Source organism: Haliotis rufescens, unplaced genomic scaffold, assembly GCF_023055435.1.
Source record: "Haliotis rufescens isolate VD_foot unplaced genomic scaffold, xgHalRufe1.0.p SCAF_1, whole genome shotgun sequence".
NCBI classification, from domain to species: Eukaryota; Metazoa; Mollusca; class Gastropoda; order Lepetellida; family Haliotidae; genus Haliotis; species Haliotis rufescens.
This window is the reverse complement of record NW_025963779.1, coordinates 31,495,828-31,520,138: the sequence shown is the minus strand read 5'-3', so window position 1 is coordinate 31,520,138 and position 24,311 is coordinate 31,495,828. Positions and strand designations below refer to the sequence as shown.

Sequence of the window (24,311 nt, the reverse complement as noted above, 5' to 3'; positions counted from 1 at the left end):
AAAACATCAACGTTGTGTATCGTCGTAAGATTGCCCTGGATATGGACCAAACCTGTCCTGTCATGATGAGAGATAGCCGCCCACATCATAACGCTACCCAACCAAACTTGTCCACTTCATGTACGTAGTTTCCGGCGTAACGTTCTCCCCGACGTCTGTAGACCTGTGCTCTTCCTTTCCCTCGACGGAGGTGAAATCTTGATCAGTGATTTGTCACTGAACCAGACATCTCTCGATCGCAGTTGAGGCCATACCCAGTCGTTGTTGACGATGTTGTCGACTCAATATGACGCGTCGAGCAGGACGTCTGCTTGTAGACCTGCTGCTCTTAAACGGTTTTGTACGGTCTGGTAGGAGATTCTGCGCAGTCCAAGTATTTGGGATGCGGTTGAGGTGGCTGTTGTCGTCCTTTCACGTAGATGGCACAGTCGGATGTAGTGATCTTGGGCGGGGGTGGTTACTCTTGGTCCTCCCGACCTTGACCGATCATGGTGACCCATGCTGTTGAAATGGATCCGATAGCCTTGTGATGGCGCTGGGCGCTACTTTGAAAATCCTGGCTACAGCTGATCGGGATTCCCCTGCCTGCAAGCGACCTATGACGTTGTTTCTTTGCACTTCTGTTAATCTTGGCGTGTTGTTTTACTGTCACTGTTCGATTGACGAAGATGCCAGGCAATTAAAAACCCTGCACTTTAATACCGTTCATGGTGATGCTGCACGTGCATAACCTGCAGTAGCTCCATGGCTCTTTCGTTAATGCACAGGGTACGTGTTTCCCAATCTAATGGTTTGCATGCCCTTGTTGTGATCATTTTAATCCGGGATATTTGTCACTGGTACTACAACACATTAAACCTCTTCATTGTGCACCTCTTGGTCCGCTAATTTTGCCTTTATGGCAAAAACTATCCGTTTTACTTTTCTATTTTTGAAGAGTATATTTTGAAAATGTTACCGATACTTGATAAAGTGCTAACATAATTTATAGTCCCTTTCCTTATGAGTAAGCTTGTAATTGTTTACCCCGTTCCCCATAGTATTGAGGACATTTCCAAATTTGACCCTTGCAATCAACCCTGTGTTTGGCAGAGATTTCTTGTGAATATGAAACGGGTTTGCCGCGTCTCTTTTTCTACACTCAAAACAATGATGAAGGAACAAGAAGTAGCTCTGAAATGTCATACAAAGAATTCAATCAGTTGCCATCCATTAAAAAAGTGTCATGCATTCATGTTCTCCCAACTTCAAAGACTTCACTCAAGACACTGTTTTTTACAAACTGAAACATCATCCTGAACCTGTAACATTTTTTAAAACGTGTGCCTACCAGCGAAGCAGCAGCAGTATCACAAAAATATTTTATGACTCGGACACAGGATTGAACCACCAACCCTCCGCTCCATCAACTACACCACGGAAGCGGTCAGGATCAGGTAAGGAATCCAATCAATAAAAAATAAAATCGTAATTATTTCTTTAAACCTGTTTAGTTGACGGGGACGTGGTTTAGTTGACGGGGGCGCGGGGTTTTGGTTGACCATGGAATATTATTTCGGTCATTGCTTTGTAAACCATATCATATGTTTGAAACAATTATTTCTTTGGTAAAACGTGAGGCAAAATTATCTTGTCCTGTATTTGCTGGAACAAAGTATTTTGGCAACATGTTGTTTTCTCATTCATTCAACGAAGATGTAGTATGAAAGTGGCAAGTTTATCAGAGACTTTTAACATTAAGGAAACCCCCACTCCAATCTCCTTACATACCAAAATAAATCAGACATGAATAGAGTTTAAATGTTGATGACACACACCATCAACCATTTGCCCCAGATGCCTTCCTTTTGCACGTGCTGGACCTTTTGCAAGCAGGAAGGACGGATATAACATTGATTTGAAAACTGACAACGGCATGCTCAAGTTTGAGGTAAAACCTCCGTTCTCCGTTCAGCCTGAAGCAAAGTTAACCTGCTGTTTGGCACATACTCTATGTTTAAGATAATCAATAAATCTGTTTTTTTCCCTCTAAAATGACGCGAGTCAGACAACCCTCATGCCAAGTAACGACTCATATTAAAATGTATTTGGTGCAGTATGACTACAACTTCCACGTGTCCATATCCTCTCGGATGTTTTCAAACCGGTCTTTAAACATCTTTTGCATTTGGTCAATTACACTATTTACAGCCATTCTTTGTTTTTTGGAATAGAAGAACTCTAGTGTGATTCCAGTCTCTTTTCTATGGAAGTGTCCTTCACTGTCTCTCAAAGCACATCGAACGTCTCCTTTAATACCCGACTGTCCCAGGAACGCCTTAATCCTGACTAATTCCCGTGTGAGGTTCTGTTTCAGTGCGTCATAGAAGATGGGCAAAACATCCTGAAGCTTTATCCAGGAGGCAAATAATGGAATATAGCCCCGAATCCGTTCTTCAGTAAATGTGCCCCACTCTGAAAGAAGTGAAGATGATACATTTTGTAACAATTATGCAGCAATTGACGCATTTATTGAATATGGTATGTTGTGAGTGTGTTGCGTGACACGAATGCACGTTGTGATGATATGATGGCAATATGACAGAATACGAATGACTGACTGATTGACAGAGCGGGAGGGGTACACCATGAGTGTGAGTGAGTTGGGTTTAACGCCGCCTTTGACAGTATTCCAGTTATATCACGGCGTGTCAGCTTAGTGTTGGAGGAAAGCCCGAACTGATGCAGATCTCAGACGTTTACCACTTCGGTGAAACCCACGAGCACGGGTATGGTGCTGACAAACCTAGAAACATAATCGGGGCGAACCGGGATTCGAACCCACAATCATAGGTTTCTGGCGTGCCTAAGGGACGCAACTCTGCACAGCGAATCGCAGCGCCTTAGACGACTGGGCCACCCGTGCCCCCGGGTACACCAGGAAACGACGAGAGTCTAAATGGCTGGTGATACGTGAGTCAAAATTTAATATCGCATTAGCAATATGTCAGCAATAAAGTGACGACAACAAGTTAACCATGCACACCGCAACAGTGAGGGGTAATTTCGCAATACTATAAGATTTGATTAACATAAAGGTAAATCGTACTTAGACGAATATATAATGCATGTTTATACAAACTCCACACAATAGGTTTGACGATGAACATTCCATCACAAGGGTAACATTTAGGAGGTTCGTCCTCGTTAGGTTAAAGGAAATATTCGTGAGTCAGACCTGGTCAATATGCCGTGAAATGAGATAACCATGTCCAGACAGTCAACCCGTGGCGATGACCAATTGGTTTCATTGCATTCAGTGTATTGACACCTACCTCAGTTTTGTTGAATACGACACTGTATAGACGTGTATATGTTTTGATTGCAGGTTTAAAATCGATGTAAGACCAATTTGAATGCAAGGTAGTGAGGTCTAATTGCAGTGTTAATTAAATATAGCGTTGTTTTGAATCAATAGATCAATGCTAATATCGAGTTACCACGGTTAAAAAAATAGAAAGGCGTTTGCATCACAAAAAAACCCCGAAGAAGCCCAATTCCCACATTTTCCCATCAGAAACATATATCACGAATCATTTGAACTTTTCTACATTAGGTGACATTTGATCTCACTCACGCAAAATGCAATCCAGGACAGTCTGGAAACAGAAAGTCCAATGTCCCTAGCTACCTTCATAACACAGTTATAAGCATTTCCGATTTAATTACACCGATTCCTGTTTGGGAAAATTATGGAATACTGTAAGGGACATTCTCGCGATCTCGCGATCTCGACCTTTGGAAACGAGCTAAATATGACCAAAACACCAGAATGCGAGATCGCGAGAACGCGAGATTTGGACAAAATATCGCGTTCTCGTGTCTGTGATACAAAGAATTGACATTGGTCAAGCGTCGCGATCTCGCGTTCTCGTGTTTTTCAAAATATTTAAATATAACTGTATAGGCAATTGACACGAAAACACGAGAACGCGAGATCGCGACATTGGTCAATTGTCGCAATCTCGCGTTCTCGCGTTTTTGAAAATAGTTGCATATGACTGTGTAGGCAATTGACACAAAAGCACGAGAACGCGAGATCGCGACATTGGTCAATTGTCGCAATCTCGCGTTCTCGCGTTTTTGAAAATAGTTGCATATGACTGTGTAGGCAATTGACACAAAAGCACGAGAACGCGAGATCGCGACATTGGTCAATTGTCGCAATCTCGCGTTCTCGCGTTTTTGAAAATAGTTGCATATGACTGTATAGGCAATTGACACAAAAGCACGAGAACGTCCCTAAAGTTCGCAATAACAACTTTATCGTCAGTTTAATCAGTCAAAGAGATTATCTGTAGTTGCTAGAATAGGTATAAATACGGACGACAGACAGTCACATATAATTCTGATTCCCCAACTCTCGTGTTAATAGTAACATCATGTTTCCGTGGATTGACATGTCTTTGCATGTATTTGTGACAGGTGCCATCATTTACAATCCTGTGACTGGATAAAGTCGATATATTTAATTTAATATCATAGACACAAATATGAAATTTTGGACCTCGATAGTCACATGTTGTCGTTGTACAAAGGCATTGCAAATTGTTCAGTGTCATGTCACATAAGGCCACAAGGTTGCACTAAACTCAGTATCTCGTGTGACCGCCCGGGGCAGCAATCACGGCTCTGCATCTCCTCTGCACTGACTGGTTAAGCGTACGAATTCTGTCTTGCGGAATTCGGCGCCATTTTGCTTGTAACGCGTTGGCCAGTTGTGGAGTATCTGCGGCGGTTCTGACGTTGACGTACACGTCGATCGAGTTCATTTCAGAGTTGTTTGATTGGGTTGAGATCTGGAGATCTCGACGGCCAGTGCAAGACGTTGCTGTTGGCATAAGGAGGTAGTCTGCCGTGACACAAGTTGTGTGCGGTGGAGCGTTGTCCTGTTGAAACAGCTCCCTCTGACGGTCAATGATTGGAAGAAGGTGAGGTTGAAGAATTTGGTTCATGTGGCGATTTGCTGTCAAATTTCCCTGAACCACAACCAAGTCGGATCTCGTGGTGTAGGATATGCAATATGTAGGCTGACCCTAGCGGGATTCCGTCAGTTCTCCATTCGATACTCACACCGTAGTCTGTCCCCTGGTCCTGCGCCATGACTGTGGAATTTATATTTTTTAGGTATTCTGTTTTACTAAAAACCTAGGCAAGTCTAGTTTAGTTGATTTCAAAACAGCAGAAGGGGAAAGGTTCTTTCGAATAAAAAATATATTTTAAAGAAATGTTTTCATTGACTACGTGTTACTCTATCTGTCCCCAGATCCTAGAGAATATATTTGAAACGGACTCCAAGTAAATTATGATTTGACAAGTCTAGATTGCCTAAGTTCTGGTCCTGAAATCAAGCATCGTTCTGGGATCCATTTGGATTCCATTGAGTAGATTTATAATTTTAACTACAACCAAATTATTGTATTTCTGGGATGTTGGTTGATTTTAGATGTGGGTATTTAAAGGTATATATTATTCATGATGTAGCTAAGGTATGTGCACGTGTAAAAACTGTAGTTTGTAGTCAACCAAAGATCTTCAACACTTTAGATTGTATACTGTTTTGAAATGTCTCGCCTCATGAACACGTTCCTTATTTCAATATTGTATTCAATTCCACCCATGACTGTGCACAACATTTATATATTTTACATGTATACGACGGCTACATGGGCAAGTATAACGGTAAACACAAATGTGTGTTTGTTTAACATTTTTGTGTGTTGAAACACGTGTTATATTAAAGGGAAATATAACATTTAGTCTGTTCGGGTAACTTATTCTAGCTATTGTTTCCTGAATAAAATAGTATTTACTTCAGGCATACACATATTATTTGGTGTCGTGTGACACTAGATGTTGTTTTCAACCAATACTCATGTCGTAAGCAACCATATAAATGTGAAACATCAATGCTAGAGAATAACCAATTTCGATTTTCCAACGAAGAAATGTGAAACATCAATGCTAGAGAATAACCAATAATTTATTTCGATTTTCCAACGAAGAAATGTGAAACATCAATGCTAGAGAATAACCAATTTCGATTTTCCAACGAAGAAATGTGAAACATCAATGCTAGAGAATAACCAATTTCGATTTTCCAACGAAGAAATGTGAAACATTAATGCTAGAGAATAACCAATTTCGATTTTCCAACGAAGAAATGTGAAACATCAATGCTAGAGAATAACCAATTTCGATTTTCCAACGAAACAAATTCCTTTTGGCGTAAACGTTGACAATAGCGGTAAAAATATATTAATGGATCACTGAAATTAAGTGATGACGCAGTTGTTTGCAAAACACGTTGCCTCGGATGAATAGATGAAGTTATGCCGAAACAGTAAGCTCTTAGAACTCTTGTTTGCCAGCTGGGACCATGTCAATATATCAGGTATGAAATGTATTTACATGTTGAACGCATTGACAGACAGTATTATTATCTTGAACAGTTTCTGCAAACGAAGTAGACATTTGGGATTCCATTTATGCACACGAAGATGTTTCATTTATCAAAATATACCTGTGTTTGTTTGAAGGGAACATGTTCTTCGCCGACTTTGCTGCAGCCTTCAATGCAGGGTTGGAGTACACAAAGACTATTCAGAGACAATCAATTCATGAATTAATCAGTGCTGCTACCAGTGCAAATAAAGAATGTTTATTTTAACATGTTAATGTCATTGTGTGTATATACAACACAGAAATAAAGTACAAGTTTACTTTTCTACAGTTTTATATACATAAAGTACAAGATTACTTTTCTACTTTTCTTGGATCACTCCATTCTAATACTAAGGTAACATAGGGTTGACCAGCCAGTGCCTGCCGCCATGACCTATGTTGTGTTAAGTTTTGTGTGACAAACGGGACGCGAAACTAATGGGAGGATACAGACTACACTGGCCCAGTCTGACCCAAGCGGGATTCTCTCTACTGGTTAGTTCTCCATGCGATACTCACAGCGTTGTGTGTCTCCCAGACCCAAGAGAATAAATATGAAAAGGACTCCAACTCAAGTCAAGAATGATTTGGCAAGTCAAGATTGCCTCAGTTTGGGCCCCGAAATCAAGATCACAGAAAGAAGTAAACATTTCTCCAAGTCTGGAGAGTGTTTAATGATCCGCCGCCCAAACTGATTTCTGTAGGTGATATAGAAACGGACAATGTACGCCCATCACTTTTTTTAGGTATTTACCCTATACATATATTCTTCATTAAACTTTATACACATTAGACATGCACTGGACTGGCACCTTTGGCTATTAAGGGTGTTTTCGGGGATTTTTTTCATATTGCGTTTCCAGGCATATGAGGGTAGACACAATCGATTCTGGAGCATACCTCATAAACTGTTTACCAAAGGCAAATTACCATGTTGAGTAAGTCTAGAATCACTTCAGTCTTTGATTGGCATTTGGAAGTTGGAAGAACATGAATGATGGAAGTTGGAAGGACAAGACGTAGTCCTGAAACTTCGTTATCAAAGTAAACTAGTGTCCAAAAGAAACGATACCAACTTATTTTCAAAATTGTTTTTTACTATGTGAATTGTCAAGTATGAAAACATGCCAATTCGTATTGCACATCCGAAACACAGCATAGTCGATAAAAAATACCGGGAACACGTGATCACTTCCGGGGAAAAAACGTAAATTTCGTGAAATTGACATTTCCCTCTCTAGCATGTTCTGCACGTGCAGAAAAACTGTATAAAACGGCTGATCAGACACGTTGATATCACAGCAACAAAAAGAACACAAGATATGCCACGTTTGACAGCCATCGAGAGAGAGAGAGAGCCGTTGGAATGGTCCAACAAGGAGCGTCACACGTCGACGTCGCCAGAAGGTTGGGCTGCGCACGCATCACTATCACCAGGTTGATGCAGCGGTTACGTCAGACAGGTCAGACGTCAGACAGGCCCAGGAGTGGAAGACCACGAGTAACCACGCCCCGTGAAGATCGTTACATCCGGGTATTACACATGAGGAACCGCACCGTAACAGCGACGTCCACGGCGGCTACAGCACTGGGACACAGGATCAGTCGACAGACCGTCTACAGGAGACTACGGCAGTATGGTATCCGGCCACGTCATCCCTACCGCGGACCGCTCCTGACGCCTCGACACCGGAACAACAGACTGATCTGGGCCAGGCGAGTTCGACGTTGGCAACGGCGGGACTGGGCACGTGTTATGTTCTCTGATGAGAGCAGATTCCTCATCTTCAGAAACGATGGACGGCAGCTTGTATACCGACGATTTGGTGAACGTTTGGCGCCTAACTGTATCCAACAGGTCCGGCCGTTTGGGGGTGGAGGGTTAATGGTTTGGGGTGGCATATGTGGTGACGTCAAAACGATGCTTGTCGTAATTCGTGGAAACCTGAATGCACAGCGTTATCTTGATGACATCCTACGGCCTGTTGTGGTGCCCTTTATTCAGCAACAGCCTCGTAGACTCCTTTTCCAACATGACAATGCAAGGCCACACACAGCAAGATTGACACAGAACTTCCTTGCCAACGCCAACGTAATGGCCCGCATGTTCACCGGACATGAATCCCATCGAGCACTTATGGGACCACCTCGATCGGCAAATCCGACGTCGCCGTGTGCCTCCAGTCAACGTCCAGGACTTGGAACGATGTCTCCTCGAGGAATGGCAACGCATCACTCCCAACGTCATAAGACGTTTGACGTCATCAGTCCGTAGGCGTGTTCTGGCATGTATTGATGCTCACGGTGGACATACCCGCTACTGACATGACTTTGAGACGTGTGGTGTGACATTTCCCGTTGTTTCTGTGATCAGTGCTCTAACGAAATGTTCATTTTTCGACCCCACCCATCTTTAAAGGCTTGTCATATTGGTTGTACAGATTTTATTGAAATGAAATTTTTGTACAGATGTTGTGAAAGGATTTCTCAAAAGCATAACACCAATCCTAAACTTCTGCATTGTTTAGTTTTTCTTTTATGTCGTTGCAAACAGGTGGTATCGTTTCTTTTGGACACTAGTTTATGTGGTGAAAGTCACACGTGTTGTCTTTAGAAGTGTGGCTGATACAATACAATAATCATTCATTTGGATCTTGACTAGAATGTATGAAATTCTAAATATCTATTTCAAAGTCTATGTATTTCCTATTCTTTGACCTTTTCTAAGTCTGAACGTTTTCTAATGATTTTAGCTAAAGTTAATGCAAATGTGGTACCCCCAGTATCTTATGTGTAAGGGAAATATTCAATAATTGAAAATTTACGTTGAAACAGAACTGTGCGGGATAATATGTAATATTCTGTTACACTGCCATCTGACTATTTATCATACAATTAGCTTCCCTGCCTCTATCATTGCAAGGAGTATCAGAGACTAATTATCGGTATATGGTCTCTGGCAATATCTACCAACGGTCACCACCTACAAAGATAAGTCGTGACAGCCAGCAAGTTATTCCGTTGCAGTTTACAGATTTTCTTTAGGTATTCGTTGGTTATATTTGACCACGAAACGGTAAGTACGTGTGGCTGTTTCTTCAACATTCTCTTTTCTAATAATATTGACAGGATGCGACAGTTGCGTTGTCGTGGATCGATTACGTACTTGAAACAAAACGGGAAGTCACGTGAGCGTGGAATAGCAAATTTGAGCAAGTTGAAAGTAGAATTCATTTCTTCCACTAGGAGCCACGTACGCAGCGCCAAACTCTAACACGCGAGAGTTGGCCAATGAAAGCTCGACAAATAGAAATTCCAGATCACGCTGAAGCTCGATTGACAATGTCAATCAAGCAAAGGGAGGAGCTTGATGAAACCATTCTCTCGCAGTAAATTCCGATGCCAAATAACGACAGATTCTAGACGGTAAAACGATGGTTAGAAAGCGTAAAAAACGTCGTTTTTTCGTCCATTGCCATACACGGGAAAAAACGACGTTTTCGTGTTTGCAGTGACTAGTACCGGTCTACACAAGCGGCTGGAACAGACTACTGCACTCTTTTGCTGTGGAAAGACATTGTTTATCAAATGCAGTATGTAAGTTAATCTCATAGTAGTAAAAAACTTGGTGTAATATGTAACACGGAATGAACTGAAACAAATATTGTTCATATTGTTTTAAACATACCCGTGTTGATTAAACCTTTTGGGAATATATTATATTGTAAATTATATTTGACGAACATAAAGTTTGCCGCCGTATTGATGCATCGCATCGAAGGTTTCTTGTTTTCATATATACATGTACTGTACGTGTATGAGGGCTGGTTTTGTGTCTTCCGCTGTCATAGTGCAGATCCGCCCGTCTTGTCGAAGTCCCGGGATCGATTCCCCCATATGGGTACAATGCGTGAAGCCCATTTCTGGTGTCCCCCGCCGTGATATTGCTGAAATATTGCTAAAGACGGTGTGAAACTATACTCACTCTATTAGCGGCGTAATACCATATACATGCACTCACTGAGTGATATTTTCAACATTTTCATAACCTCTGATATAACATTGATGTGTAACTTCAACACACACAAATGGCATGAAATCACGTATCACATATTATATGGTATTTGAGGTTCTGGTAATGTAGTTTAAGCAGCATACTGAGTTCATCCACACAGTTTTCATTTATAACCCGTTTATCATTTAATATCGCGTTATTGGGGGTCTCGGGATATTAGTGATGCTCAATCTACGGGAAAGGACTGTACAGTAATGACATATTCGATACTTTTTAATCTTATCAGAAAATGAGCTAACAAGTGTGCAACTTGCATCGACACTACATCTAAACTTCTTCCCGTATATTTCAACGAGACGTGGAAATAGAGACGGAATCAAGCTTAACTCAGCCGGGTGTGACGTCACATAAACGAGATGAGCTTTAAAAATGGAGGCCTGTACATACCGACTCCCAGCTTGGCGCAAGTTCACGACGCGCATAGAGAGTCGGGAATCAGCTTACAGAAAGAAACAAATCTCTCAACTGGTTCCAGTCTCTCTGTATGCGCGTTGTCAACTTGAGATATTGTGATGTGAAGAGACGGGGCTCAACTTATTAAGATCTCAAGCTCTCTCTTGTCCCTAAAAGTATAAAGTACACTCTTCAACTTGTTTTCTTTTATGCAACGCATACTTTGACTATTGTAGTAACCGCATCTCTGGATTTTGTGACCTGAAATTGTTCATATATATATATATATGTATTTATAAATACCTACTGACAATGTCTGCGAAATAAGTACTTTCCTATGAACATTAGCTTCCACGTTGATACGGCTGTCAAGTAGTCTGTTTCAGTCACGTGTGGTTATTGTGATTTGACCAATCCGAATCGATTAATTTCGACATTCATGATAGAATTAACATTATACGGCCATTTGTGGTATATTCGTACATGTGGTATTTTATATGGCAAAAAATATTATTTTATGTTATGCCGAGAGAGTTATACATGTATGTATTGTTTTGACTGGTAATTCATTCAATTACAGTAAACTACGGTTATAACGAACACGCTTATAACGAACTAACGGATATAACGAACTAACTTTTTAGTCCCGACTACATGCTGTAGTTACTCTGTATATATATATATATATATATATAAATATATATATAACGAAATACGGTTATAACGAACTAATTTTAGTAGTCCCTTTGAATTCGTTATAACCGTAGCTTACTGTACTTTATTACCTATATAAACTGTATTATCAAGATTGATCCAGGTAGAGTTATTACTCGATTGAAATCATGTCGCAGTGCAGTGAGTAATTCCCTCAATGTGGACAAACGTTTTCTGCATTTAAAACTACCATCGTACATTGTCCTAAAAATAACAAGTTCAATTTATTATCATTACTGTTGTTGTTATTGTTATTTTTATCATTATTCAGCCGATTGTTGCGACAAAAACAACTTATTAATGAGTAGACCGATGCTGTTCAAATTGTTGATGTGTATGTGGACATTTGAGCACCGGGAACCACAAACAACCCAAGGTCATAAGCCCAATGACAAAGGGCAGATCATTCAGTTACCATTCACCTTTAAAGACATGTTTTGCCCTGTTGTTCCGCAACTTCTTGTCACGTCTTTTGTTTCCGGTGCTGGACATTTCATGTTATTTGATTCAAGATTTTACTTTGATTGGGGTACATGTCTTCCAAATCTTGACCAATGTCGCGATCTCGCATTCTCGTGCTTTTGTGCCAATTGCCTATAAGTTAATGCAACTATTTTCCAAAAACGCGAAAAACGCCAGATTGCGACACTTGACCAATGTCGCGATCTCGCGTTCTCGCGTTTTTCGGCCAATTACCTATACAGTCATCTAGTGGCTCAGTCGTCTGAGGGTCGCAATTCGCTGTGTAGAGTTGCGTTTCTTGGGTGTGCCAGAAACCTATGATGGTGGGTTTCGTCCCATTTCAAGCTGACAAGCCGGGGTATAACTGAAATATTAATACTGTTCAAAGCGGTGTTAAGCCAAACTCACTCACTTAGCCATGCCGGTCCCTCAGGCTGGATATTGGGGGTACTTTTCCAGTATAAGCATGCCTATCATGTGGATTTCAAGGCCGCAGTGAATTATTAGTTGGAGTTTGATTGAATTTTAAAATACATGGGAGACGCAACGCATTTTATTTTTAACATTTTATTGTTTTCTTATCGAACCATTTAGGGCATCTGTGTACAATTGCTGTCGAAGGGTGCGATTCACATGCATCATGCGTGTTCATGATCAGTAGGGCTACGTGTACGGAGTAGGAACACACATATTAGCGATATTTCTATTTCTAGGAACTTTGAGGCAATAGAATAATGTAAGGCGTGATGTTTTGTAGCCAGGTGGGAGAGGATGAAAATCTATTAATTTATTTTGTATGGCCTAAAGTAGCGACTGTGGTGTCGTGTAAAAACATCGGACAATCTCATTTTAGCCGAATGCTACAAATTGGTCTTTGAGAATTTTGTTTTGATGAATATGCTAGCCGTGTATAATATTGTCTTATGGAGAAAATCACTGGCCTGTGAGTATTTCTGCAATTAACAGTGCAGCCGCGAATAGCTGCAATACTGCTGATGTGGCTTTAAGCAATATTTACTTTCTCACTGACAGTGATATATTGTTTCCAGCTTCCTCACACTTTAATGTCTTCACTATCACTGGACATTCATGTGCACAATTTCTTTTGTTTAAATTATAATGAGCATGTTGAGGGTTTTAATTTAAGGTACAAAGGAAACTGTAGCAAAGGGAGAGGACTCTACTCTACATAGGACTTTGTGTATGTAAATTACAGAGCATTTTCAAGCTCAAGTCATAAGTTTGCTAAATGCTACTTGGAGAATGAAGAGCATGAAAGAAGCATGACCACCGGACTACTAACGTGCGCATGCGCCTTGACATTATGATCTTACACATGCGCACGGACAGCGTCTAAAAAAACGAGAACACGAGAACACGAGAACGCGTGATCGCGAGAAAATGAAATATCGCATTCTCGCGATTTCGTGTTTTCGTGGCCTAATTTAACAAGTCGAGATTGCGAGATCGCGAGATTTTTCATCATGTCCAAATGTCGCATTCTCGCGTTGTCGACTTTTGACAAAAAGTGCTATGTATCAAAAATACGAAAATGCGAGATCGCTAGAACGCGATATTATGGCCAAATCTCGCGTTCTCGCGATCTCGCATTCTCGTGTTTTGGGCATATTTAGCTCGTTTCCAAAGGTCGAGATCGGGAGAATGCGAGGTCGCGAGAATGTCCCTTACAGTATTCCATAGAAAACACATTTCCAATGCAGTACAACTTTGAAACAGAAATTTTATACACGTTTTTCCACAGTGTTCTGCAGAAGTTCGTGTTATCAGGGTTATGTTATCAGCATTTGTTAGGCGTATAGGATCGTCAACCGTAAGTCTTGTTGCCCGTTTTGTACCTCGTTCTCGGCAGCTATTTAAATATCCATCTGGGCGCAAGTCGTCTCGTGTGTCCGTTCGTCCCAGTGATGTCTAGTCTTCGTCCAGTACTGCCGCCTATCCACATGTCTAAAACTTAAACGGGCGGTCGGGTAGCCTAGTGGTTAAAGCGTTCGCTCGTCACGCCGAAGACCCGGGTTCGATTCCCGACATGGGTACAATGTGTGAAGCCCATTTCTGGTGTCCCCCGCCGTGATATTGCTGGAATATTGCTAAAAGCGGCGTAAAACCATACTCACTCACTCACTCACTAAAACTTAAACGCTACATATACCTTAATAATAAATTTATAAGCACTTCCTGTTTTACTTACCTTGACCATGAATCTCAGCCATGAACCATGAACATTTCAATAATAAATTCTCAAAATATTGTTTACACACATTTTTGAAATGTCTACTCAGTGGGTGACCTTGACCTTCAGCACCATCCAATCACATGCGAGAACATTTATTTAGCTCAAACTTAGGTTGTGTTACAAATATGAAGTCTCCATTTCATGGGCGAATGACCCTGAGGACGACCTTGATATTTGACACACACTACCATGACTTTCATATCGAGGTAACATAGGGAGTCTTCTTAAATGAGGGGCGGTCGTATAGCCTATTGGTTAAAGCGTTCGTTCGTCACGCCGAAGACCAAGGTGATTCCCGACATTGGTACTATGTGTGAAGCCCCTTTCTGGCTTCCCGTGATATTGCTGGAATATTGCTAAAAGCGGCGGAAAACCAAACTCACTCACTCACTAATGTGCAGATTTTTTATGAATTAAACCGAAACTTCGTGTTTTTTATTTAACAAGTAAAAAACCTGACATTTCCAAGAGTTGACAAAACGTCCTTTCCAAATATATTTCCAAAATTGCGAATCAGTGGAAGGCTTTTGAAACAGCTCAGAAGCATTGGAATTCATCAGGAGTCTATTAAATGTTTTTGAATGTTTTGGAATACAATGCATTGTTTAATTTGAATGGACATGTTGGCATACCCGGGGACCTTGCTAGGAACAGTTGATTCCCGACATTGGTACTATGTGTGAAGCCCATTTCTGGCTTCCCGTGATATTGCTGGAATATTGCTAAAAGCGGCGTAAAACCAAACTCACTCACTCACTAATGTGCAGATTTTTTATGAATTAAACCGAAACTTCGTGTTTATTTAACAAGTAAAAAACCTGACATTTCCAAGAGTTGACAAAACGTCCTTTCCAAATATATTTCCAAAATTGCGAATCAGTGGAAGGCTTTTGAAACAGCTCAGAAGCATTGGAATTCATCAGGAGTCTATTAAATATTTTTGAATGTTTTGGAATACAATGCATTGTTTAATTTGAATGGACATGTTGGCATACCCGGGGACCTTGCTAGGAACAGTTGTTTTATTTAATAGTTGATCTGGACCATACACGGTTTCATGTAGACGTAACACCAGCAACGGCGAAATACAAGTTACATAGTACTATTTAATTTGATCCAAGCAGACTTGAGTAGATATCACTTCTTAGAATAAGCACAAACTCTCGTGTTATGATTTAAACATAATTATATATTTATTCGAAATGAAATTGGATCATTAAGCAAGCCGTGTCGGTTTATGTCAATATGTCTCCTACCTCCAGCACATGCTTATAAATTGGTCTGAATAGTACCATTGACTCTTATTTCTTATGTTTATCTTAACGTTTTTTGACGCTTTCATTCACTATGATTATTTCCAAGTTGTTTTTTTCTCAAGATAGACATTGTTTAGTAAGTGATATCCTTTCTTGAAATGTGATCCGTGAAACGGGTTTTGAACCAAGATGCGTTTCATTGTTTTAACTGTAAAGTCTGGATCAGAATATAGTTCGAATAGAGACAGATATAATTTATTTCTTGTAAAGGAGCCAAACATTTTTGTAGACCCAGCACAAACCTTTTCAAGCCCCAAACATATATATCAAATAATCGACCACTTGTTTGTTGTTTTACGCCGCTTTCAGCAATATTCCAATCATATGATGGCGGACTGCAAATAATCGTATTTATGCCAGACAATCCAGTGATGTTCACTATGGATACATGGAATGCACTCATTCAAATTACCGTGCCTGACCGTCCGATCCGTTTACTTACCTGTTACAAAAGTCATCGGTTAGTGGGGATCTATATTCTTAGTCGGTTATTGTTTACAACAAAAGAGTTAAAGGGGAAGTGTACACGCAAAAATCACTTTCTTTCTTTTTCTAAACAAAACGCAATTTTAGAATTAATTAGTATCTGTGTTTGAAAATATACTCTCATTTTTTTCACAGTGAAAGTAGGAAGCTCACAATACTGTGAAAATGATATGCCGTTATGAGGCCTTCGTTTTTCGAGCTAAACAGGCCTGAGTTATCCCCCTTAGATTATGACGTAATTGGTGCCAATTCAACTGGGTCCCTGTCTATTCTCAACGCAAAAGATATCAAGTACCAGTTTGCGGTAAAACAACATGGCCTACGATACACTCCGGCGCAGTGGTGACTCAGCATAACACTATGCTGGCTGGCATCTGAGACGCTAGAATCACACACCTGTACCTACACCACGTGAAGTGGCTCTAACAAAGCATGATGACGTCATAATGTTTATCAATTGGCACCAATGACGTCATATTGCAAGGGGCATAAGCCATGGTGTTTTTGTTGTGGAAATAGAACACTTGGTAAATGTGAAAAATATAAACCGTTTTAATGCGAAAAATATGTTAATTAATTGTGATATTTTTATATTTTTGTCTATGACACTTCTAGGTTAACACTTTTAATGTAGAAAAAGTACAAGAAAAATAGGTTCATTTCCGTGTGAACTTGCCCTTTAACTGATTTAGGATCCACACTCTATTCCTAACAGTCGTAGGTACTTACGTTTCCCATATCTGTCGACACTGGGTTCTCCTGTGTGGTTTGAGTTGGCAAGTTTGAACAGGGACAGCATTGATTCATACGGGTTTCTTATTAGAAGTATTGCTCTGGCATAATCTTTGCCTGCATAATGATTGTGGGTCTTCACTGCTACCACGGAACCATTGGACAGACTCTCGCCAGGAAAACCGTTGTGTCGCAATTGCTCGTCATTGTAAATCGACCCTGTAGCAATCCCTGAAATACAGTTACAGTAAACTACGGTTATAACGAACTCAAAGGGACTACTATTTTTAGTTCGTTATAACCGTAATTCGTTATAAGCATATATACAGCATAACTACAGCACATAGTCGGGACTAAAAAGTAAGTTCGTTATATCCGCCAGTTAGTTATAAGCGTGTTCGTTATAACCGTAGTTTACTTTAATTGTGTTTGTAATGTTCGGGAGCCTTTTAGGGCCATTTGGCTTTTGGTTATGTCTTGAAATTTCAAGATACTAAGTTGAGATTTCAAGATACTATGTGAGTGAGTGAGTGACTTGTGTTTAACGCCGTTATTAATAGTATTCCAGTTACATCACGGCGTGTCAGCTTAATGTGGGTGGAAATCCCGAAGTGATGCAGGTCTCAGACGTTTACCACTTCGGTGAAACCCACTAGCTCGGGTGTGGTTACTAAGTTGAAATTTCAAGATATTATGTTGAGTTTCAAGATACATAAGTTGAAATTTCAATATACTAAGTTGAAATGTCAAGTTAGTATCTTGTAATTTCAACTTTTATATCTTGAAAGTTTAACTTAGTATCTTGTAATTTCAAGTTATGAATCTTGAAATTTCAACATTCTAGCATCTTGAAATTTCAAGATACTATGTTGATATTTCAAGTCATAATCTTACAATTTCAATTTATTATCTTGAAATTTCAAGATCATTAGAAATAACCTTAGATAGTGACATAAATATCGAGATGGTTTCAAGCTTCTACTTCGTTGTGTCAGTTTCATGTACTGGATGGTGTGAATATCTTACTGACTAATTCAGAAAATGGAGAGAGATGGGGGATTAAACTTAAATATCACATCTGAGTAATGTCACGACACATTGCTTCACAAATACGATAACAAAACCAGCATGTCCACGGTATAGTAATGACATAATTGATGATGTATTTATTGTTGAGCATAGATTCAAATTAAAACATAAACATTCCTGTTGCATACATCTGATATGCTTACAAACCTAGCCAGCCGACGTCGGAAGAATCTGATCCAACCCACTCAGCCACACAAGCTTCCACAAAAATGAAAGTCCAACAACTGGTAGTTTAGATCACATACTTTGTGTACCCCTCTGACGTTTGTAAATTGGCACGGCTCCCATGGCCTAAAGCTATGAACACAGAATGCCATTTAGAAAGTGGTCAAATGTAACAAAAGTTATATTTGGGATAACATTTTCCAGACTACCAGTTGTCGGACTTTCATTTTTGTGGATGCCACGGTGGCTGAGTGGGTTAGACCGCTGACCCGGACGGGACTCAATCCCCCCTAAAGTACGAGAATCTGTGCTTGAATCTGCTCTTGACATGTAGTTATACTGTAGGGGGATCCTACCACAGTCTCCTAGAACCATGTTGTTGTTGGTGAACTTATTTACTTTCAAAAAGAATTTGCAGAATCTGTTATGGACACTCTCAATAATGTTACAGTAGCTGGTTCCCCAGATCTCTGATCCATAACATAGGATTGGTGAAATCATAGCATCAAAAATATTAAAAAGATCATGGTGATTAATGTATCCAAATTGTTTTTGATAATTATATATTGATAGAAGTGCTTTCCTTGCCTGGGCTGCTAGACATGCTTGGGCCTTGGTCCAAGATAACTTTGGTGAGAAAATAATTCCTAAATATCTGTACATGTTGACAGCTTCTATCTGTTGACCATTCAAAAAACACTTTTCATAACTGCGAAGAGGACCTCCATTCCGAAATACTATTATTTTAGTCTTATTCAGATTGACTTTCATGCCAGTATCATCACAGAATTTCTCCAGGGTCTTTATTTTCTTTTGAAGCTGTGAAGCAGTATCAGAGACGGTTGACACATCATCAGCAAATAACAGAGCAAATACATCAGGGATATGAGTAGATATAAACACACCTCTACCACCTTCTTCCTCCAACATTGAAACTAACAGATTAATAAATATGATGAAGATCTGAGGGCTTAAGATACACCCCTGACGAGTACCCATGGTACACTTGAAGTTTGGCGATAGTCCACAATCAGTTCTCACACATGCACATAGTGTTGAATACATCTTAATTATTAACTTGAGAAATTTACCTTTAACTCCCAGTTGAAGGAATCTGTTAAATAACATTTTGTGGTTCACACTGTCAAAAGCTTTTGAAAAGTCTATAAAAAGACAATAAAACCTTCCATTTCTCTTTGATAAATATTTGTTGACCATAGCTTGTAGGGTAAATATCTGGTCAATAGTGGAATCGAAATTCAGAAATAATATTGTTGTTATCACACCAATGTTGAAGTCTGTTGTTAACTACTGTTGTAAGAACTTTACACAGTGAATTTATCAAGGAAATGCCTCTGTAATTATTTGGGTCTGAGAAGCTGCCTGATTTGTGTAGGGGACAAATAATACTCTTGCCCCAACTACTAGGAAATATACCACTGTCATAAAGTTTATTGAATAGTTTTGTTAATAATGGTGAGATATAGTTCTTAGTTGCTTTAAAGAATTCGTTAACTATGCCATCTGGGCCAGGAGATTTGCTTGTTTTGAGCAATTTCAAACTCGCATTAATTTCCCCTTGTGTAAAAGGGTCATTTAATTCACATAAATAGTCACTGTCATCTGCATCTGTGTTCACCCATATTGGGTCACTGTAATCATAGCTACAGTCAGAATTACAGTTCAACAGGTTATTAAAATGGTCAAACCACTGATCTACTGTTATGTTAGAAGGATTCTTATGATTTACTCTGCAGGATTTTAACACTTTCCAAAAAGATTTTGAATCATGTCTGGATGCACTGAGAATTTCCCTCTGTTTATGGCAATAATCTTCCTTTTTCAAATAAAATGTTTCTTTAAATTTCCTTTTACATTCTATATATATATAGCAATACCCTGTCCATATTTCCTATGGAGCCTTAGAGCTGTATATTTATTTTGTTTTAATACTTCCAGCTGATCATCCCACCAAGGTGGCTGTGGTGATATGTCAGTTAACTTACTACCTTTGTACACTTTTTTAAACTCTTCTGCAGCACTATGGCAAAGGTCTGTTATAAGTATCTACACTGTCTTCTACATTTTCTTCAATCTGTTTGTATAAACTGTCACAAAATGTTAAAAAGAGATCTTGGAAATTCACCATTGCCCCTCCTATTGACCAATCAGGGTCAACCTCTCATATCACTTGCATTTGCTTCAAACAAAATGGCGGCGCCCAGTCAAGACGATCTGATCGATAATCAAGATCTATATTGTGATAAAACGGGTCTTACTTCACGAAGGGCATCAAAATACGTGAGCACCTTGTTTTAAAACATGAGAAGATTTGGATAATATCTATTGACGTCGAGTTGGCAGTACACATTCTTTGCAAATCCTGCAATAGACCGAAATCTACATGGCAATTTACGAACCGGATGTCGATCTAGTTACGCTTGATCGATAATCAAGATCTATATTGTGATAAAACGGGTCTTACTTCACGAAGGGCATCAAAATACGTGAGCACCTTGTTTTAAAACATGAGAAGATTTGGATAATATCTATTGACGTCGAGTTGGCAGTACACATTCTTTGCAAATCCTGAAATAGACCGAAATCTACATGGCAATTTACGAACCGGATGTCGATCTAGTTACGCGATTTTGATTTGACTATGCATAGACTCTTTAGTCAAGGCCAAATATAACTCCATAATTGCACCCTGGTTCGGCAAGGGTGGAAACTGGACATTTATAGCCATTTAACTCCCTAGCCTCAGGCAGATGCTAGCTACCATAAGTGTGTGTGTGTGTGTGTGTGTGTGAGTGTGTGTGTGAGTTGGGTTTAACGCCGCTTTTAACAATATTCCAGTTATATCACGGCGTGTCAGCTTAATGTGGGAGGAAAGCCCGAAGTGATGCAGGTCTCAGGCGTTTACCACTTCGGTGAAACCCACGAGCACGGGTATGGTGCTGACAAACCTAGAAACATAATCGGGGCGAACCGGGATTCGAACCCACAATCATAGGTTTCTGGCGTGCCCAAGGGACGCAACTCTGCACAGCGAATCGCGGCGCCTTAGACGACTGGGCCACCCGTGCCCCCTAGCTACCATAAGACGAACGTAATCAGGTTAATTGCTATCAACGATTACGGCAGTGGTGTAATGCCAAGTCACTGCTGAGCCGGACTGTGAATGCGAAAGTTAAATCCTAAAAAGAAATCCAGGAAGACCCATGCTCCGGCTACATTAATAAGTTACACGCAATTTCGGTTTGAGAAAACACATGGCTAATGAAGCCTGGTGCTCTGAGCTAGCTGAAGAAAGTTATATGCACCTTGCCCCCCTTCTCTCCCCCCCCCCCCCCCCATTTCAGTCAAACACTTGTTTGATTATTTCTCGTTGAAAACATGGGTGCCAGCTCTTACAAACATTTCATACGAACACAGGTGGAAAGGCCAGCACCAGAAGTGTGGTGAGCTGAAACGGAGTTACAGTCGCATTTAAGACTATTGCACTTATATAGTGACGTTCATGCGAGCGCGCGCGTATGTGTGTGGTTGATTCTACTGGTTACAAGTTACGTAGACACTATGCCACAGACCCCACACAGACACAAAATATATACTGACTCTTGGCCGACAAGGCCTTGTCCTGTCCCCTTAACGCCGAGCCCCAGGCAGGGTAACAACAAGTGCTATCTTTTAACGTCGTTTAGTATGACTCGGCTACAAGATCCAACCACCAACTTTCCGTAGACCTACCGTACTTCAATGCCCCATCTAAGAATGATACCATTACACTACGTGAGTTATCATGAACTTAATACATCAGTGTATGACCAGTGTTTCATACCGTTAATGTAGTTGCCATTATTTCAGAGGCTATCAAACAAAATATGAATCCCACAAACTATGGGTAAGTAACAGTGTAATCTTGTCCTATGCACCGCTGTATTAAAATCGACAACGAACATGTAATTATGCTGCTCGTTGAAAGATCGCCAGTAGCAGTAGCACTTTCTAAGTTGGCCATTTGCATCCCTTGATGCTGCTAAAAAAAGGAATGATGGTGACCATTACACAGACTCTTACTATTACATTACCTGTCATTTGTTGCAGGAGGTGCCGGACCCACGTGTTGCCTGAGCCAGGGTAGCTAGCCAGGGCTATCTGAGGAAGGACTCGGGTAGATAGTCTTACACTTGGACAATGTGGCTCTGAACCGCTTTGGTTGTAGACACGGAACAAGGGTGAAAACAGCATTGGTTTTCTCAGATATACATTCATTGTCAATATATGTTCCACTGCATATATTATCAGTAGTGCAGCCACTGCTATCTTGAGATTCTTTTGCCAAGATTTACGCCTCATCATATTGTCATTGATGTTGAGTGTCCTGAAAACAAAATATGGTTAAACATTTTAGAGGCATTTGGTTGGAAAAAAAGAAGGTGTAGTGAACAGATAAACGGTTTTTTTTACGAAAGTATTAATGAAACTAACCTGAACTGAATTAACTCACAACCATCAGACTATGTGCTGTCCCTCTGTATGCTGCCTATTGATCAGGGCCTAACCATCTGGCTGGTTACACATCCTTCCATTGCAAGCTGGTGCTTATAACCAGTAGAGATCACACAAGTCAATTCATCGACTCGTCATAATAAAATGTAAACCCTACCAACAAGCAGCTCAGGAGGAGAATCTAGCAACATCTATTTTCAGAATGGCACTGCTCCATCTTACAACTTTTACCCGGCAGAAATTACGAGGGGTGTATCATAATTTAGACTGACTGGTTGGTGCCAGAAGTGTTTAAGTGTCAAAAGTTGAAAGATTTTGATATATATTGGATGTATTCGTTGTCATGTATATGAGAAAAAGCCTTTATCCCAGCTTATTATATAAATAAGAAATGTGAAAAATGGGGTCATCTAATATTTCAAATATACTTGCCAGCCAGAAGGATTCCAGAAGGAATCATTAGTCAGATAAGTCCATCTGGCTCGGGATGAGGCAGCATTGCTAACATTGACATGGGTCTTATAAACATTCCACTGATAATGAGTGTTTGAAAAATGGGGTCATCTAATATTTCAGGTGGTGAAATGGGGTTTATCGTCGCGTTCAAGATTATTGAACTCATATAGCGACGTGCATGTACGTGTGTGTGTTTGTGTGGCTGCTTGTACTAGTGCGGACTGATGCCGATTTATAGTGTTAGCTCACTGAGATACCATGTCGCAGTTTAACATGAATACCTCACTCAGACACAGTATACTGACTCCGTTTTAGCCCCTTAATGTCGCACGCCAGACAGGGTAACAACAAGTACCATCTTTTAACGTCTTTTGGTATGACGCGGCCGGGAATCGAACCCCGGCCCTTCCGCCTCCGCCTCCGTCTCCGGGCGGACGCTCTACCACTAGACCACGGAGGCGGTTTCTAAAATTTCAAATATACTTATCAGCCAGAAAGACTCGAGAAGGAATCATTAGTCAGATAAGTCCTTGGCATGGGGTTTATAAACATTCCACTGATAATGAGAGTTTTCAGACTATATTGTCACTTTCACCAAATATCTTCTTCGAGTGCAGTGTTGGCATGAAAAATACACTGGGATGTTTGCTGTGGTATGATTAATTTAATTTCTTTCTGGAAGTTGTATTTCGAGGTACATATGTTGCAAGCTGTCAAAAGGTTGATATGCACATGACGTTTCCCGTAATACAATACAACTGTTATTGTGTGCTGCTGTGTCAACGTGTCAATATTAGTTTTCCAATTAAGGCTCTAACTATGCGGATAGATGCGGAACTTATGTTTGATGGAAAAATAGATTTTACTCAAATTTTACAAATGGATACAGAACATTAAGTTAGACACATCGGTACTGCACACACATTGCTTGTATGAGAAACTGAAGGAATTCTATCATGGATGGACACAGAAATACATCCCAACAAATTGATACTGATGATGAGATGTCAGATGGTGAACATCTGATCAAGTATGGGAAACAAATGGATACAGGCAAAGAGCTGTCAGCTGACAAGCCACTTCAGTATGAACCCCTGAAACATGAAGAAATAATGTTTAATGAAACAGCATCTGTTACTCAAACTTTGCAAACAGATACTCAGACGAGTCG

At 40.2% G+C, this 24,311-nt stretch overlaps 1 protein-coding gene across 1 annotated transcript; it reads right to left on the bottom strand.

Moving 5' to 3' along the window:
• Positions 1-68: 68 nt before the first annotated feature.
• On the bottom strand, positions 69-22,546 carry LOC124110975 (WSCD family member GA21586-like). Its single transcript, XM_046470496.2, has 3 exons — positions 22,264-22,546; positions 16,913-17,146; positions 69-2,454 (listed from the first exon to the last, which is right to left on the bottom strand). Exons 1-3 carry the CDS (start codon positions 22,532-22,534, stop codon positions 2,102-2,104), a joined length of 858 nt encoding a protein of 285 aa, XP_046326452.2. The 5' UTR covers positions 22,535-22,546; the 3' UTR covers positions 69-2,101.
• Positions 22,547-24,311: the final 1,765 nt, after the last annotated feature.

Coding starts and splice junctions, on each gene's coding strand:
- LOC124110975 (XM_046470496.2), bottom strand. CDS start 22,534: ATGATGAGGCGTAAATCTTGGCAAAAGAATCTCAAGATAGCAGTGGCT. Junction 17,147..22,263: donor CCTCCTGCAACAAATGACAG/GTAATGTAATAG, acceptor ACTGTATTTCAG/GGATTGCTACAGGGTCGATT. Junction 2,455..16,912: donor TGTCGACAGATATGGGAAAC/GTAAGTACCTAC, acceptor CACTTCTTTCAG/AGTGGGGCACATTTACTGAA.